At 35.8% G+C, this 14193-nt stretch overlaps 1 protein-coding gene across 3 annotated transcripts in view; it reads right to left on the reverse strand.

Annotated features, from left to right (window-relative positions):
* The window catches only part of LOC124554804 (protein SET), a 61234-nt gene that overhangs the window by 31908 nt on the left and 15133 nt on the right, over window positions 1-14193 (reverse strand). For all 3 annotated transcript variants that reach the window (XM_047128459.1, XM_047128458.1, XM_047128457.1), the window contains exon 4: window positions 12565-12734. In XM_047128459.1, coding sequence (XP_046984415.1) covers window positions 12565-12734 — 170 coding nt within the window. The remainder of the gene's footprint in view (window positions 1-12564; window positions 12735-14193) is intronic.

Here is a 14193-nt window from a genome sequence, read left to right on the forward strand (position 1 = left end):
GCCCGTTGACGTCCTACCCCCTCTTAAGAGCAATTAAAACAGAATAATATAAATGAAGCACAAATACTCAGATGATTAACGAAAACTTTGAAAGCCTGTAACTTTAATCAACTGAGAGTTTAGAAGCACCTCAGTGCACATATGAGACCTCACCTATTAAGATGATGATACCACTGACGAACAGGAAAATTTGACACGTAAGGCTTACACACTAATTGAACTAACTTATGCTAAGGGCAACACACACACACACACACACACACACACACACACACACACACACAAGGGAGGACTCAAACCTCCAACAGAGAGAGCTGCACAAATCGTGACGAGATGCCTCAGACCGCACGGCTGCATTTTTAAAAAAAAAAAAAAAAAAAAAAAAAAAAAAAAAAAAAAAAAAAAATAATAATAATAATAATAATAATAATAATAATAATTTAATTAATTAATTAAGCTATCTGATTAAGTCATGAACCTTCACATACCAATGAAAATATTAACACAGCACAAAACCCCATCAGCACACTAACAGATAATTTGGGATGTCTTTATAATAAAATGAACAACAGACTGAATTAAATATCTTTAAAATCCTGTATTTACTCTGACACGTTATCCCAAGAAAAATCAGAAACATTATGAAAAAGTTACGGACATAATTACAGATTCCTGTAAGAGCATGTTTGACATCCCTTGATTTAAGTAATCTGTAGACTCAAGTGCCAAAACAAGAAGCATTTAATAATAGCACACACAACTTTCTCCAAAATAATAAATTAAGCACAGAAAAAAATACTGAACAGAATATACCAACAGGAAGTAAGGTTCAAAATCCACAATGGTTTGGCAGCAATTACTGCAGACATTACCATCAAACACATCAAGACAATATATTTGTTTTGTACATAAAACCACCTTTTCTTGGTACACTGTAATTTATTCCTCCCAGGCACATTTCACCTTTTTGCTTTACTCTAAGACATCTTCTGTGGGACCTAGAACAATACAGTCTCATTTTGATGTGTGTTAATATAGAGTATCAAAAAGTTCACAACGCATTTTTTATGTAAATAAGTAATTACTTACAGTCTGTTGGCATCTGCGTTTCCTCTCGTCTAGTCTGGAGGTCGCACCACCACTTGATTTCCAAAACATACACATATTTTTATATTCCGAATTGTTTCTTCACACTGTTCACCATGTTTACCTTTATTTTTGTGGTGGTAACATGGTGAACAGCGAAAAATTTGTCCAGAATATAAGAATGTGCTTATGTTTCAGAAATGAAGTAGTAGTGGAACCTCCAGACTAGATGAGAGAAAACACAAATGCCAACAAACTAAGTAATTACTTATTTACATAAAAAACCCGATGTGAGCCGTTTGATAATGTAAAAATAACACATTTCAAAATAAAACTATCATTCTATATCCCACTGAAGGTGCCTTCAAGTAGAAAAATAATTAAATAAATAAAATATTACAGTCCAGAAACAAAAGGTGATTTTATTTATAAAACAAATAGTTTCGTGCTTCCTGCAGAGAATGACTACACAAATGAACTCGACATAGACACAATATTAGTATGTAGGAAAATGAATATTACATTACAAACTATATGCTAGTGGCAACAGCAATGGTTTTATGAAATTGGTTACACAATTATTTTAGAGCAAAGCAATATGAATTTGAAAATTAAATTTATTGTGAAGCACGAGGAATTTCAGTCCTGAACTTTTCAGATAGTGAGAGGTAAAGGAACTCAAACTACATAAAAACTGAAATGAAAAGAAAACACAATATCTAGAATGAAGTGTCGAAGGCCAACGTAATGAATGTATTCAAAATGTGCTGAAGGAAATTGAAGCTGGAATTTGGAAAAATAAAAGTCCAACTGCAGTAAATCCCCAAATTAACAAAAGCACTTTTATAGGAGTCCCGCATTTATCGAATATTTCTGCCGGTCCCAGCAAACCTCTAATAACATTATTCCACCCTGCTTTAATTAAAAACATAATGTGAAACACTCTGCAGATTAAAATCCAGTTTTTACACAATTGATAACATGGCCGAGTGTTTCCGATTTCTTTCAGTTTCACACATCTTTTGTATGTGTAACAGCAGTGTATGGTAATTGATTCTTTTGGTTGATACATATCTAGAGTCATCGAGGGGAGATCAGGAAAAAAAATCAATTTCCGTCTTGCCTACAATGCTAACCTAGTCAAACGAACTGACATCACAGTTACTGTGTTACAAAGTGTGAGACACATAGTGTTGTCATTTTACTGTTGAATTTATCAGTTGCACTTTTGTGGAGTTATGACCTGCGAACACAGATAGCTTATGATTCATCAAAAGCTGACGATCATCCACGACATCGAAGACAATTGCAACATAAAACTTTTTTTGACATTGTGAAGAAGTGTTTGGCACTGTCTTCATTGTGAGGCACTCCCAAAAACAAGAAAGTGTTATTAAATGTTGGAGCTAGAGATTCCTCTGCAACAGGAAGAACATTCAGATGTCAACATTTAGCAACGAACAATTATTTTAAAAAGATTACAAAGAATGAAGTTGCAGCATTCCTATAAGTGGAAACACACAGCAACAGAACAATTAGGAAATTGCCCAGTATGTCAAATGGGTGGTTGGATAGTTTTTAAGGGGGGGGGGGGGGGGGGGGGGGGGGGGGGGTTCAGTCTCTGATTTCAGAGTGTAAGTGGAGAGAGTGGACGTAGAAAGTGCAAATCATTGGAAGAAATAATTAATACACGATTATGGGCCCACAGCATTTATAACACAGATGAAACTGGCATCTTTTACAATTTATTAGGTTGCTGAATAAATCCATATTATTTCTGCTTTGCACATCTGTATTCCAGTTATTATGGGTTTATTTGTCAATTGCCATTTTTTATTTGTAGTTCACTGTTGCTATTTTAGTTTACATACTGCCATTTTGACATTTGGTGAAACTGAGTACATTTGTGGATCTTAGAAAATGAAGTACAAAGTGGAGAAATTTGCAAAGAATGAATGACTACTATATTGTTGGTAAATAGTGATGGAAGTGAGAAATTGCCTCCACTGATGCAGGGAACTTTAAATCTCTTATATGTTTTAAAAACATAGAAACACTACCTTATGCTTATTAGTACAACAGCAATGCCTAGAAAACATCTGAAATCTTCACAAGATTTTTCAGGCATTTAAATGCTAAGATGGGTGCAGCAGGCAGGAAAAATAGTGCTTATTATCAACCGATGCCCTGCACAGCCAAAGGAAACACCATTTCTGAGGAATGTAAACAACACATCTACCAAACTGCACATCTATCTGCAGTTCTGGAACTGGGCATAAAACTCTCTCTTACATACAGAAACAGAGCAGCAGTTGTCTCGAAGTCAATTACATAGCTTGAGAGGAGGAAGTGATGAGACTCGACATTCTACACACTATGCATATGTTTGTTGCTTCCTGGAATAGTGCATAACAACATATTTTGGTAAATTTTTTCACAAAGGCTGGTTGTGGTACATCAGCTGCTGTTGAAGTTGGTGTTGTTCCAGAAGAAGAATGGACTAGCATCACAAATGTTTCTGAAAATGTGACATTCCAGGACTTTTTTTCTTATGATGATTACATTCTGACATCCACAATAAAGTTGAATGACAGAAATTGTAGTGGAAGAACACAGCGAGTTGACAATGATGGAGGAGGAGGTGACTGTTTGTGTAACTGCTGTGCAAGGAACTGACACTGTCAGGAACTACTATTCCTCTTTTAACCCTTTCACTGCTGCCTGATGTGCACACACATCCTCCTACGCCACTCCCTAAGTGTTGTGAACATGTTTATGTGCGCATTTTCCTACAGTGCTATGGACGTCTGAATGTGTTCTGAGCCACTGACCTCTTACTGCTGCAGACAAGTTACTTCCATACCTAGGCTAATAAAAAAAGTTCTGAGTACTTATCACACAACATATATGCCTCCTTACATGCAGTCTTCAATCATTTATGTGCTATGATGATTGTTATGACCAAATCATTCACAATGTGAAAAGATGTGATTGGGCACATCACATGCGACTGTCCTTCAGATATAAAACCCTATACTGTAGTACAAATCAAGATACCCATCTACTCTCAATTTTAAATAAAATTTTGATATCTTACCTACATTTCATTTACTGCAATATATGAGCTAAAACCAACCAATATGCAAAGTTTAAGTAATGTGTTTTTATCTCTGCAAAATCTTTACAATATCTTACAATTTTTAACTTGATTTGATGCAGCACAGTAACTATAGCATATAACGAAAAGTAATTCAGTTCTTTACCGAGTAACAATATCAGATAGTAAGGTGTTCGAAAATCGAGTATTTTCCTCTAATAATTTAAACAAAAAATGGATAGTAGGTGTTTCATATTGGCCAGAACACCATCTCTCAGCATAGGCACCAGCATGAGGCGAGCAGTACAGACATAACAAACCCGCCTCGGCACGGAATGTGAAGAACACATCTGTAGCAGCGAAAGAGTTAATGTGAGTGAGTCAATTCTAAGAAACGTCAAAAAACTGGAGTGACACTTTCAGTCAAGATAATACACAGAAAGGACAGAACAAGTAAATAACAGGAAACAATTATGGTGGTGACTAAGAAAAGTGCATCACACTGTGAATGATTTCAAGACAGTTGTGCTTGTACAATCAAGTGGTTAAGCATGTCATCTTGAAATATCACAATAAAAACTCAAGATAAGCTGACTGAATTGCTCTCTCTCCTAGGTGCAATAATACTGTACTCAAGTAATACTGTACTTAAATCTGTAGCCGATTACTGGCGAGTTTGTAATTAAATATGATTCTGAGTCACTCCTTCCATGTAACTAGGAAAACCCACCAATTAAGGAAAACTCCTAGAGATGGAAGAAATATTTGGGTCCTCAGCGAGTCACTGAAAAGGAGTTTTACTGTAGCATTCTTAATGAACAAGAGGAGTATAATCATTTTTTTCAGTTCTCCTGTTAAGTCATAGACAATTTTTCTTGCATACCTAGTCACAGAGCCATTCTTGAACATTTATGCTTTTCTAGGCACTTGTGACTGGGGTATATTGATTATTCATTATCAAGTGTTGGTTGCTAAACATGCCGAGCATCTGGCATGAAGCTGTTGCAGGTGAAAGAAACATTAATTCATGCTCTACAGTCAAGTTTTTATCTAAAACTAGTAGAATGTCTTGTACGGAAACAAATATTTTGGGGAGAAAATACCTGGTTGTTAATGTTAATTATGAGCTACGTCAAAAACTAAGAAGCTAATTTTCTTAAACTGAAGCCAATGATCTGTGATTGGTCAGCATTTAGTCTTTCAAACTAACAAGTCATGCAGAAGTGGCCCGTAACTTTATTTTCTCCACATTATTTTAACAAAAATTATAGAACATGGAATTAATTAATATAACAGGCTCTACCTTTAAATGCAATGCTTCTAGTTCTGCAGTTATTTTATCAATGTGCTGTAAGTAATGAACTGAATATACCATTACACTTACATAAACATTAAAAAGGTGCTGCTCATATGTGTAGGAGTGTCTACATACACCAGCCTATACTGCGCAAGTTTACAGCTGTCAACTGAAGGGTCTATCTCCACTAATATTTATTATCGCATCTGATGGATTTTGTATGTAACTTGTGGATCACAAGGAAGTCTATCACTGTCTTTTTATGGCGATTATATTCCGAACTTTTATCCACCCTAAAACAACATGTGTTTCTCTTATATGTTCTACGATAAATAGTTGCAAATTAAAATGACTAAGTAGTGCCACACAATTTCTCTCGTTCTTTTAGACTGCTTGAACACGTCAAGTTGAAATCAATAATAGCAGTGGACAATACATTGTAATTTATGTATTCAATGTTACCAAATCTGTATTTTTCAAAAATACTTTTCTTGTTATTCCCAATATGTATTTTATATCCCCTTTACTACCGTCATCGCTAGTTATTTCTCGTTTGCTTTCTTTACTGTTTGCTCAATGTGCCATATTGAAGAACACTGGTGATAGACTACAAAACTCTCACTCCTTCCTCAACTACTGCCTCCCTTTCTAGTCTTTCAACTCTTAAAACTGCAGTCCAGTTTCCATATAAGTTGCAGGTGACCTTTCCCTCCCTGTAGTTTTCCCCCGGTAACTTCAGAATTTCGAATTGCGTATTCCAGTTAACAGAGTCTAAAGCTTTTTAATAATCTAATAATGCTATAAATGAAGTAAAACTACATAGTTCCAGAGACCATGACAAGCTTCTAACATCTATAATGTATATATGCAGACTAAAGCAACGAATGAAAATTTGTACCAAGGCCGGGATTCAATCCTGGGTCTCACGCTCACATGAGAGATGCGCTAACCACTATGCCACCCTTCCACAGAGGTTTTGCACAACTGCACATACTACAATAGCATGCCTCCCTCCTCTATCCAAATTCCCATTCACCCCTCAAGCCCACTTTGTTATGCCCCTAAACTCTTGACATAATTGCAGAGGCTCTACAACTGTACTGGAATAGCACCTCAGTATCGAATGAAATGGGGCTCCTGCCTGAAACCCACGTACAGGTGCATTAATCAAATGAAACTATATGGCTCCCTGGACCTTTTCATTCACTGTTGCAGTTTGCTTATAAACATTATAAATGAAGGTTTGCTTTTTAAAAATCTCTCCCCTAAGAGAAGTTGTACAGTCTGTATTGCCTTGTGTTCCTTCATTTCTCTATAACACAAAAAGGTCTTCCCTGAGGTTGGGATCTGCCAGTCTTCTGTAAGTAACACCTGTTAGCCACTGCCTTCCATGGAACTTTGATTATTACATACTTCTTGATCTCTCTCTTATCTTCCATACTAGGTGGAACAGTTTTGTCATGGTCAGTCCTCCTGAAGATCCTAATAATTCTAAGAAAATCTTATGAATGATGAAATTACATCTTCCATTGCTGTAGCAAATTCTTCACACAGTATCATTTCTCCCTTCACATTTTTATCTATTCCCTCTTCCCTTCCCATAGTTTAGTCTTCAAGTTTGATTCCTTAGTACACCCCTTCTATGTTTCAACTTTCCTTTCTTTACTTTGCACTGGGTTGCCACCTGGATTCTATCATTTTCATTTATTTGTTTAATTTTCCTCTATGTGGCATCAGTCTGTCCTATGGTCATGCACGCTTCAACAGCTTTGCATTTCTTCTCTAGCCAGTCATGGTTTGCCATTCTGCACGTTCTGTCAATCTGATTTTTCAGATGTTTGTTTCCATTTTTGGCTGCTTCATTTGTTGCTTCTTTATATAGACTCATTTTGTCAATCATGTTCAATACCTCATGTTATCAAAGGCTTTTTGCTAGGCCTTCTCTTTTTGCCTATTCGACTATCTGCTAACTTCACCGTATCATCACTCAAAGCTACCATCTCATCTAATATTTTATTTCTTTCCCTCTAGCAGTCATCACACATATTCACTTTTAAACTTTCAGCATCTACTTCAGTTTATCCTAGTACCAACTCCTTAATTTCCAACTTTCCTGCAATTTTTTCAGCTTTAATCTGCTGTTCATAATTCACCCCTGCCTCTCAAAACAATGACAAGTATGAGTCTGAAAGTACAGAGAATCACTTCTGCATGATATTTTTCAGAAAGACAAGTGCAGTTTCTCTATTAACAGTGTACATAGCACCCGTGTTGAGAACAGATTGAAAATATCACAGAATAAATCATATTTGTTGAAGTCCTCTGGATAAGATGCATTATGAAGTGTATCAGTGAATACTCATTCCCTTTCAGAGGACACTTGTGTTCACTATATTTACTGTTTCATGTTACATACATAGCGAAGCAGTATTCCTCAATCTCTATAAAAAGATGTAGCATGTCATTAGTGCTACTAGTTTCACAAAATTCGTGCACTGTAATGAATATAAAGATCCTTCTCCCTCCTTTCACTTAGTTAAAGACATGAAACTCTTAAATTTTATGTATATAATTTGATCACTCAACATTTGATTACTGAATTTCACTAACCACTTGTCTCTGACATAACACATACGATCTTCGGTTCAGAGTACCCGGCACAGTCTTAAGATATTTGGTTGTCAAATGTCACACATGGTGCATACACAGTGATAACTAAGAGCACAGTATTGACATGAATTTGATACAAACTATTACAATATAAGTAATGTGTGTGTGATATGATGAGTGAATGCTTAAATACTTGGTTGGGATAATGTTCTTGTTTTTATGAAAGTGCTATGTCCTTTTATACAGATTACGAGGAAATCTGTTCTATTACACATATAATACTCAATTAGTAAATATGATTGGTGCAAGGGCAATAACCTCTTGTAACAGGAATGAATATGTAACAGCACACTTCATAGAGAGGTAGGAAGTGATCACACTTTAAAAAGAAAGAAAGAGAAAGGGAGAAGCAATATTTGAGAATAATGTATACCTGAAATATTTCTTTGTTTTAATTTTTGGCAACTGTATTTTGTTGCAGCACAACAGCAAAAGCCATGATCATGGATGAATTATCAGCACTCCAGAAGAAAGCAGTTATTTTTTAAAAAAACATCTCCTTCCTACATGCATACATTTGAAATTTTATTAACAAATAAAAAATGTACATAACAACTGATTTCATTATATAATTAAATAGTGTACAACAGAGTGCTGGTAGCACTTGCATTTGACAGACTGTAACCTTCATTCCATTTACTGCTTTAGATTTTTCTCCATCACCTGTTATGTACCAATAGCTTTATCTGTCTTTCCCTAATGTAATTTTAATTCTGACTCCTAATTCCAGATTTTAGCACTGAATGAGTCCTATCCCATCAAGTTTCAGAAGAATCTATCACAGACTTCAGAAGCGAGAATAAATTTTGTATTGGAAATTTGTGTATAACGCTCGGTTACCTTGTATATATACAACAAACATGAGCTGGATGTAACTTTACTGTAAGCTTTCTCTCTTGACCATGTCTTTAAGAAAGGCTGCTTCAATACACACATGCTTAAACATTCAAGTATACTCGCAGAAACAAAGCATTTTTTGTTCTCCATTATGCACTTATATACAACATTTGAAGGTGGGGTCCCACTGTCTTTCAGTCAGGCAGTAGGCAATTCTTCATTACCAACTAACTCTGAACCAAAGATAAATTTTTATATAGATTAGTGTTCTTTTTTTATTAGAGCCCTGCAGACTGTGTATTTTCTTTTGTAGAAAATTCATCATACACAACACAAAGAACTAACAGCTAGTCATAGAGCTGATTTGTACAGACGTGCATAAACACAATATCTGATTAACCAGTTTCTATCTAGAGATGCATTTGAATACGAGCACTTTGCTACAAAGATCCCAATCCCTGCTGTTGCCAACACCATGCCCCTCACCCTCCAGTATATAATCACTATGCAATATAAATCTGAAACACAGTAGGGCCAAATAGTCACCACTAACTAAATACGGGCATTGGAAATGGGCAGGCAACTGTCACTATAAAAAGTAGAATACAGCCTCGGGTATCATATAACTGATTATCATTCAAACTAAAATTGATTATATGTAGCTTTTTATTATCACATATGATGGCTTCTCCAACCTGGTGGGCAGGAAATGCAGCAACGGGATTTCTTTCTCTCGCATCAAATTATTTCACTACAAAGACTTGTTAAACAATTAACACTGAAATTTTCTGTTAAAGAGTCCACTCACTCATTCCCATCAGTGGCTACATGGACTTCAACAGGAGAGGCATGTCTCACTGGCTCAGACACTTTCAGTGCAGACAATACCCCAAATGTGTTCACAACACATGTATAAAGACACCTGCTACAATGGTCTTTCAATTACAGTACTGCTTAACACATACCTCACCACCACACAGTTCCTTGATCTTGGTCATACAAATGGCAAAGTGAAGAAATTTCAACTAATTACAGATATTTTGAAAAATCTATAAAGAAAGGGTAAAATAAAGCCTTGAAATTGCCCAGTGAATTGTGAAACTACATACATATTAAATCAAAGAGTGGAATGTTTGACCCTGTTGGCTTGGCAGCTTCACCAAGAAAATGTTCTCTAAATGTAGTTAGTTTGTGAATCTTCCCACCCACTTTCAGCACTCTCATAGCTGGTTGTATAACTCTTCACATATGAGCAGCTAACATTTGGATGTTACTACCATGATTTTCTAAATAGACAAATGTGCCACACTGACTCAGATCAGTTTTCAGCAGCAGGCAACATGTCGTATCAGTATTAGACACAGAGGTCCGTAACTATTACATTCCTTCCTTAGCAGGTGCAGTTGCTGAACAGAAAACTCTTGTTTTCCTCAGATACTTGCACACAGTGATAAACACATCTACTTTTTGAAACCAACACTAACAGTAAATAATGAGATATCCTTAACTAATGTTAAATGACGTTGAAGTTTTTAGTAAGCACTGACACACTGTCTCATAAGATAAAAAAACTGTTTATTATACTTAGCAAATTATTTCACTGGAGACCGCAATGTCTCAGAGTGCTTAGCATTACGAAGATGCATAAAAAATGTTTACAAAAAGCATATTGCATTTCTCTTCTTTTACTCAGACTACTTTGAATACATGTGTGTATGTGTGTGTGTGTGTGTGTGTGTGTGTGTGTGTGTGTGTGTGTGTGTGTGTGACATTAAACATTGTAGAGATGACTATTAAAAACAATACAAAATACATAATCTTTTAATAACACACAGTATTTGTTTTTATATATTTTGCAAGAGTATTTACAAGTGGTTTTAATATTGTTTTATTAGACTTGGGAGTTGACATCAAAAACTGCAACTACTACACAATAATAAATTGATAATTGAATAGCAGAACCAACTGATTAAGGCAATCAGTTATTGAGAACCTGCTTTCATTATAAATCACAGCTACTGCTACATCATCAGTCAATATTTTAAGCATAACAGTGTGTGTCCAGGCAGAAAATGAAAGTCACAGGTTCTTTATAATTATCCAACAAAAACAACAAACCTGTGTCACTATTGTGAAATAGCAAAGTACTGCATACAGAATAATAAATAATAAATTCTAATGGCCTGTCACAGCACTTGCTAAGCTGCTGTAATGCTATACATAAGTTGTTATAACACAGTTCCATAATTCCACTGAAAGAGTTGCTGAACAGAATTTTGCTCCCTCACTAAAATTTTAAGCTAGCAACATTTCTCTAGAGATACCATAATCAGTCTTGATCACAAACTTTTATTACTAATTTGCAATCAAGACATTTCAAATTATCTAATCACATCACTGCTTGTTCCAATAATGTTTTCAAAAATTACCTCTCTAATGGCCTACAGCAATTAGAGGAGTGATAGCAAAGATACAGCAACTTTCCAAAGGCAATCCATATTAACCGTTCTACAGTCTGCTAGCTGTGGAAGAAATTCAAGCTAAAGCAAAATCTCTCGGTGACTGATGTGAATGGATGAATGCGGATGCATTCCACACAGATAAACAAGCGCTGCAGTACATAACCACCAATGCACTCTTTCATCTCTTACACACCTCAATTGTTTCAGTTTCTCTCCACTGGCAACCAGGAATGCTGTGGCATGTTCTGCCTAGGAATTCTCTCTCCCCCCCCCCCCTAAACAATTGATGGGCATGAAATACTATTTATTTTGTTTACTGTGAAACAAACATCATGTTTCCTTCAAGATAGGTAGGGGTAGCATCTTGGATTGGACTATGATAGTATATAGTAACCACAGTAATGAGAAACAGCTCCGCAAGATCACTAATTTGACACATAGCACATCCCATGGCAAAAACCAGGTGGAGAAAAAGTCAGAAGAATAGGAGGCAGCATAATTTGGTTTAACATCCTTTTTTTAGAGCAAAACAACAGTGTCAATAAATGATGTTAGGCTTGAAACCTTAAATCATATGTCTTTTTTTGGAGGGTTGGAGGGGGGGGGGGGGAGGAGGGGGTGAGGCAGGGTGGCAATGCCCAGCAGGTGAAAAACTGAAAGAGTTGTAATGGGATCTATAGTATGGAGGAAGCTGGCTACAGTAGCACCAACATGATAAAGTGAACAACGTGCTTCAGAAGATGAATCCTGTACTATACACAATGTGCAGATTTAGATTTTTTAATGGAAAAGTGTGTATTCATTTGTGTCTACACTCTGGCATGTCATGCCACATACATCAGTTTCTGTATGGCTCTTTCCAGATAAAAATTATGAGACACAACAGAAGACTACTGTGAGTCTGAACACACAAAATACAATAATTACATCAGTGAGGAGGCAATATTTAGTCTTCCTTTACATGATTGTGCAAAAGATTTTTCACCAGCTAGTAAATGTGCTACTAAGAAAATCTAAAAATCAGAAGAAAACATTTTTCAATACATTGATTTTTAAAAGTTCTCTAATTATTGTCAAGGCTATTACTTCTGCCACACTATGCAACTACAATTTACCTCCGCAATGTCATCAGCAGCTGGATCTCCATGATCTATGAACCAATGGAAAAACGTTTTCTGATCGAGATCTCTCTTCCTTCCTTTGGCTGCAGTCTTCTCTTTTGCTTTCTTTGTTAAGTCATGGCCATCTTTCCACCTAATCTGAGTACTCTGTGATGCTGGATCCCCTGAAAATGGCAATATATTGTGAACATCTTAAAAATTACATGCTAATAGCTGTTCTTTCTGGTTAGGCCAAAACAGTTCTGCCATGCAGTGACTACAAGGTATCTACCAATGAAAGGCAGTTTATAGTTTTCATTTCTGCTCTGTAAATGTAGTGCAGACAGCAAACTATCACAGTTCACTGCTATACAAAGTAAATGACTGGTTGCACTACAATAATTACTGGCCAAATTTAAGAAGCATATTAGTATTTGTATTGTATTTATTGGTCCTGTTGTCTACAAAGCAGTTTATGCATAAGGCACTGTACAAGTCAAATTATAAGTATACAGCTAGAAGTCATTTCTAGGCACACTTATTTAAGGTTACAATAATACACTTTGTACGTAAGTATCTGTGTAACACACTTCATAAATTTAAATATTCTTCAATGGAGTAAAACCAGTGATGCTGTAAATATGACTGAGATTTTCCAAAGGTACTGACCTAAGTAATAGCTTTTATGTCTTCAGGAAGTTTGTTATAAAGCTTAACTCCCATATGAAAAGTACCTTTTTGGCATACAGCTGTGCTGATTTGGGTTAAATGTAAGTTTCTGTTTTGTCTGGTAGAGTGATCATGTATATTGCAGTTTTTTTTCAGTCTGAAGTCTTTACTTATTACATTTATTTAAAAAAATAAAAGGGTTTCCATAATGTACACACATGCTAATGGAGGAATGCCAGAGTTTTTAAACAGAGGTTTACAAGCGTCTCTAAGCTTGCACCCAAACAAGATTCTAATGGCCCTTTTTTGTAATTTAAAAGTGATTTTAGCTGTTTTAGTTTCCCTAGAAATTTACCCCATGTATAAGATGAGAATGAAAGTAGGCATGATATACATTCATTACTGTTTTATCACTACAGCATGACCTCAGTGAGCAAAGAAGGTAAAATGTTTTGTTCAGTTCTGCATTGGGATATTCAACATGCTTATCCCCTTTTACATTGCTCTGCAGCCAAAGTTCTAAGTATTTGGTTTCAGTACTGTTCCCAACTGGTTCGTCATCGATAGAGACCAATGGGATAAACATGTCCTTGTTAGGAGCATTGTGGAATTTTAGTGCAATGTTTCTTTTAATGTTTAATACAAGCTGATTGTTCTGTGCCCAGCTGCTAAGTTGTATTGTGACCATTTTTACTGACAGCTGTAACTGTTCATTGCTGTCTCCTTTTAGTAGAATTGTGGTGTCATCTGCAAATACGATTGTTTTACATGCATCAACATTTAAGTTTAGATCATTTATGTACAGAAGGAACAGAGGGGGTACCATTACTAATCCTTGGGTACACCACATTTAATTTGTTTATAGTCAGATAAGTGTTATATTTGTTGCACTGTTCCGCTGATTCAAAACATGTTCTTGACATTCTCAATTGTTTAAAATCACTTGCATGCATGCTGCATATCTAAGGGTAGTCA

The sequence above is a fragment of the Schistocerca americana genome, chromosome X (genome assembly GCF_021461395.2).
Source record: "Schistocerca americana isolate TAMUIC-IGC-003095 chromosome X, iqSchAmer2.1, whole genome shotgun sequence".
In the NCBI taxonomy this organism is placed as follows: Eukaryota; Metazoa; Arthropoda; class Insecta; order Orthoptera; family Acrididae; genus Schistocerca; species Schistocerca americana.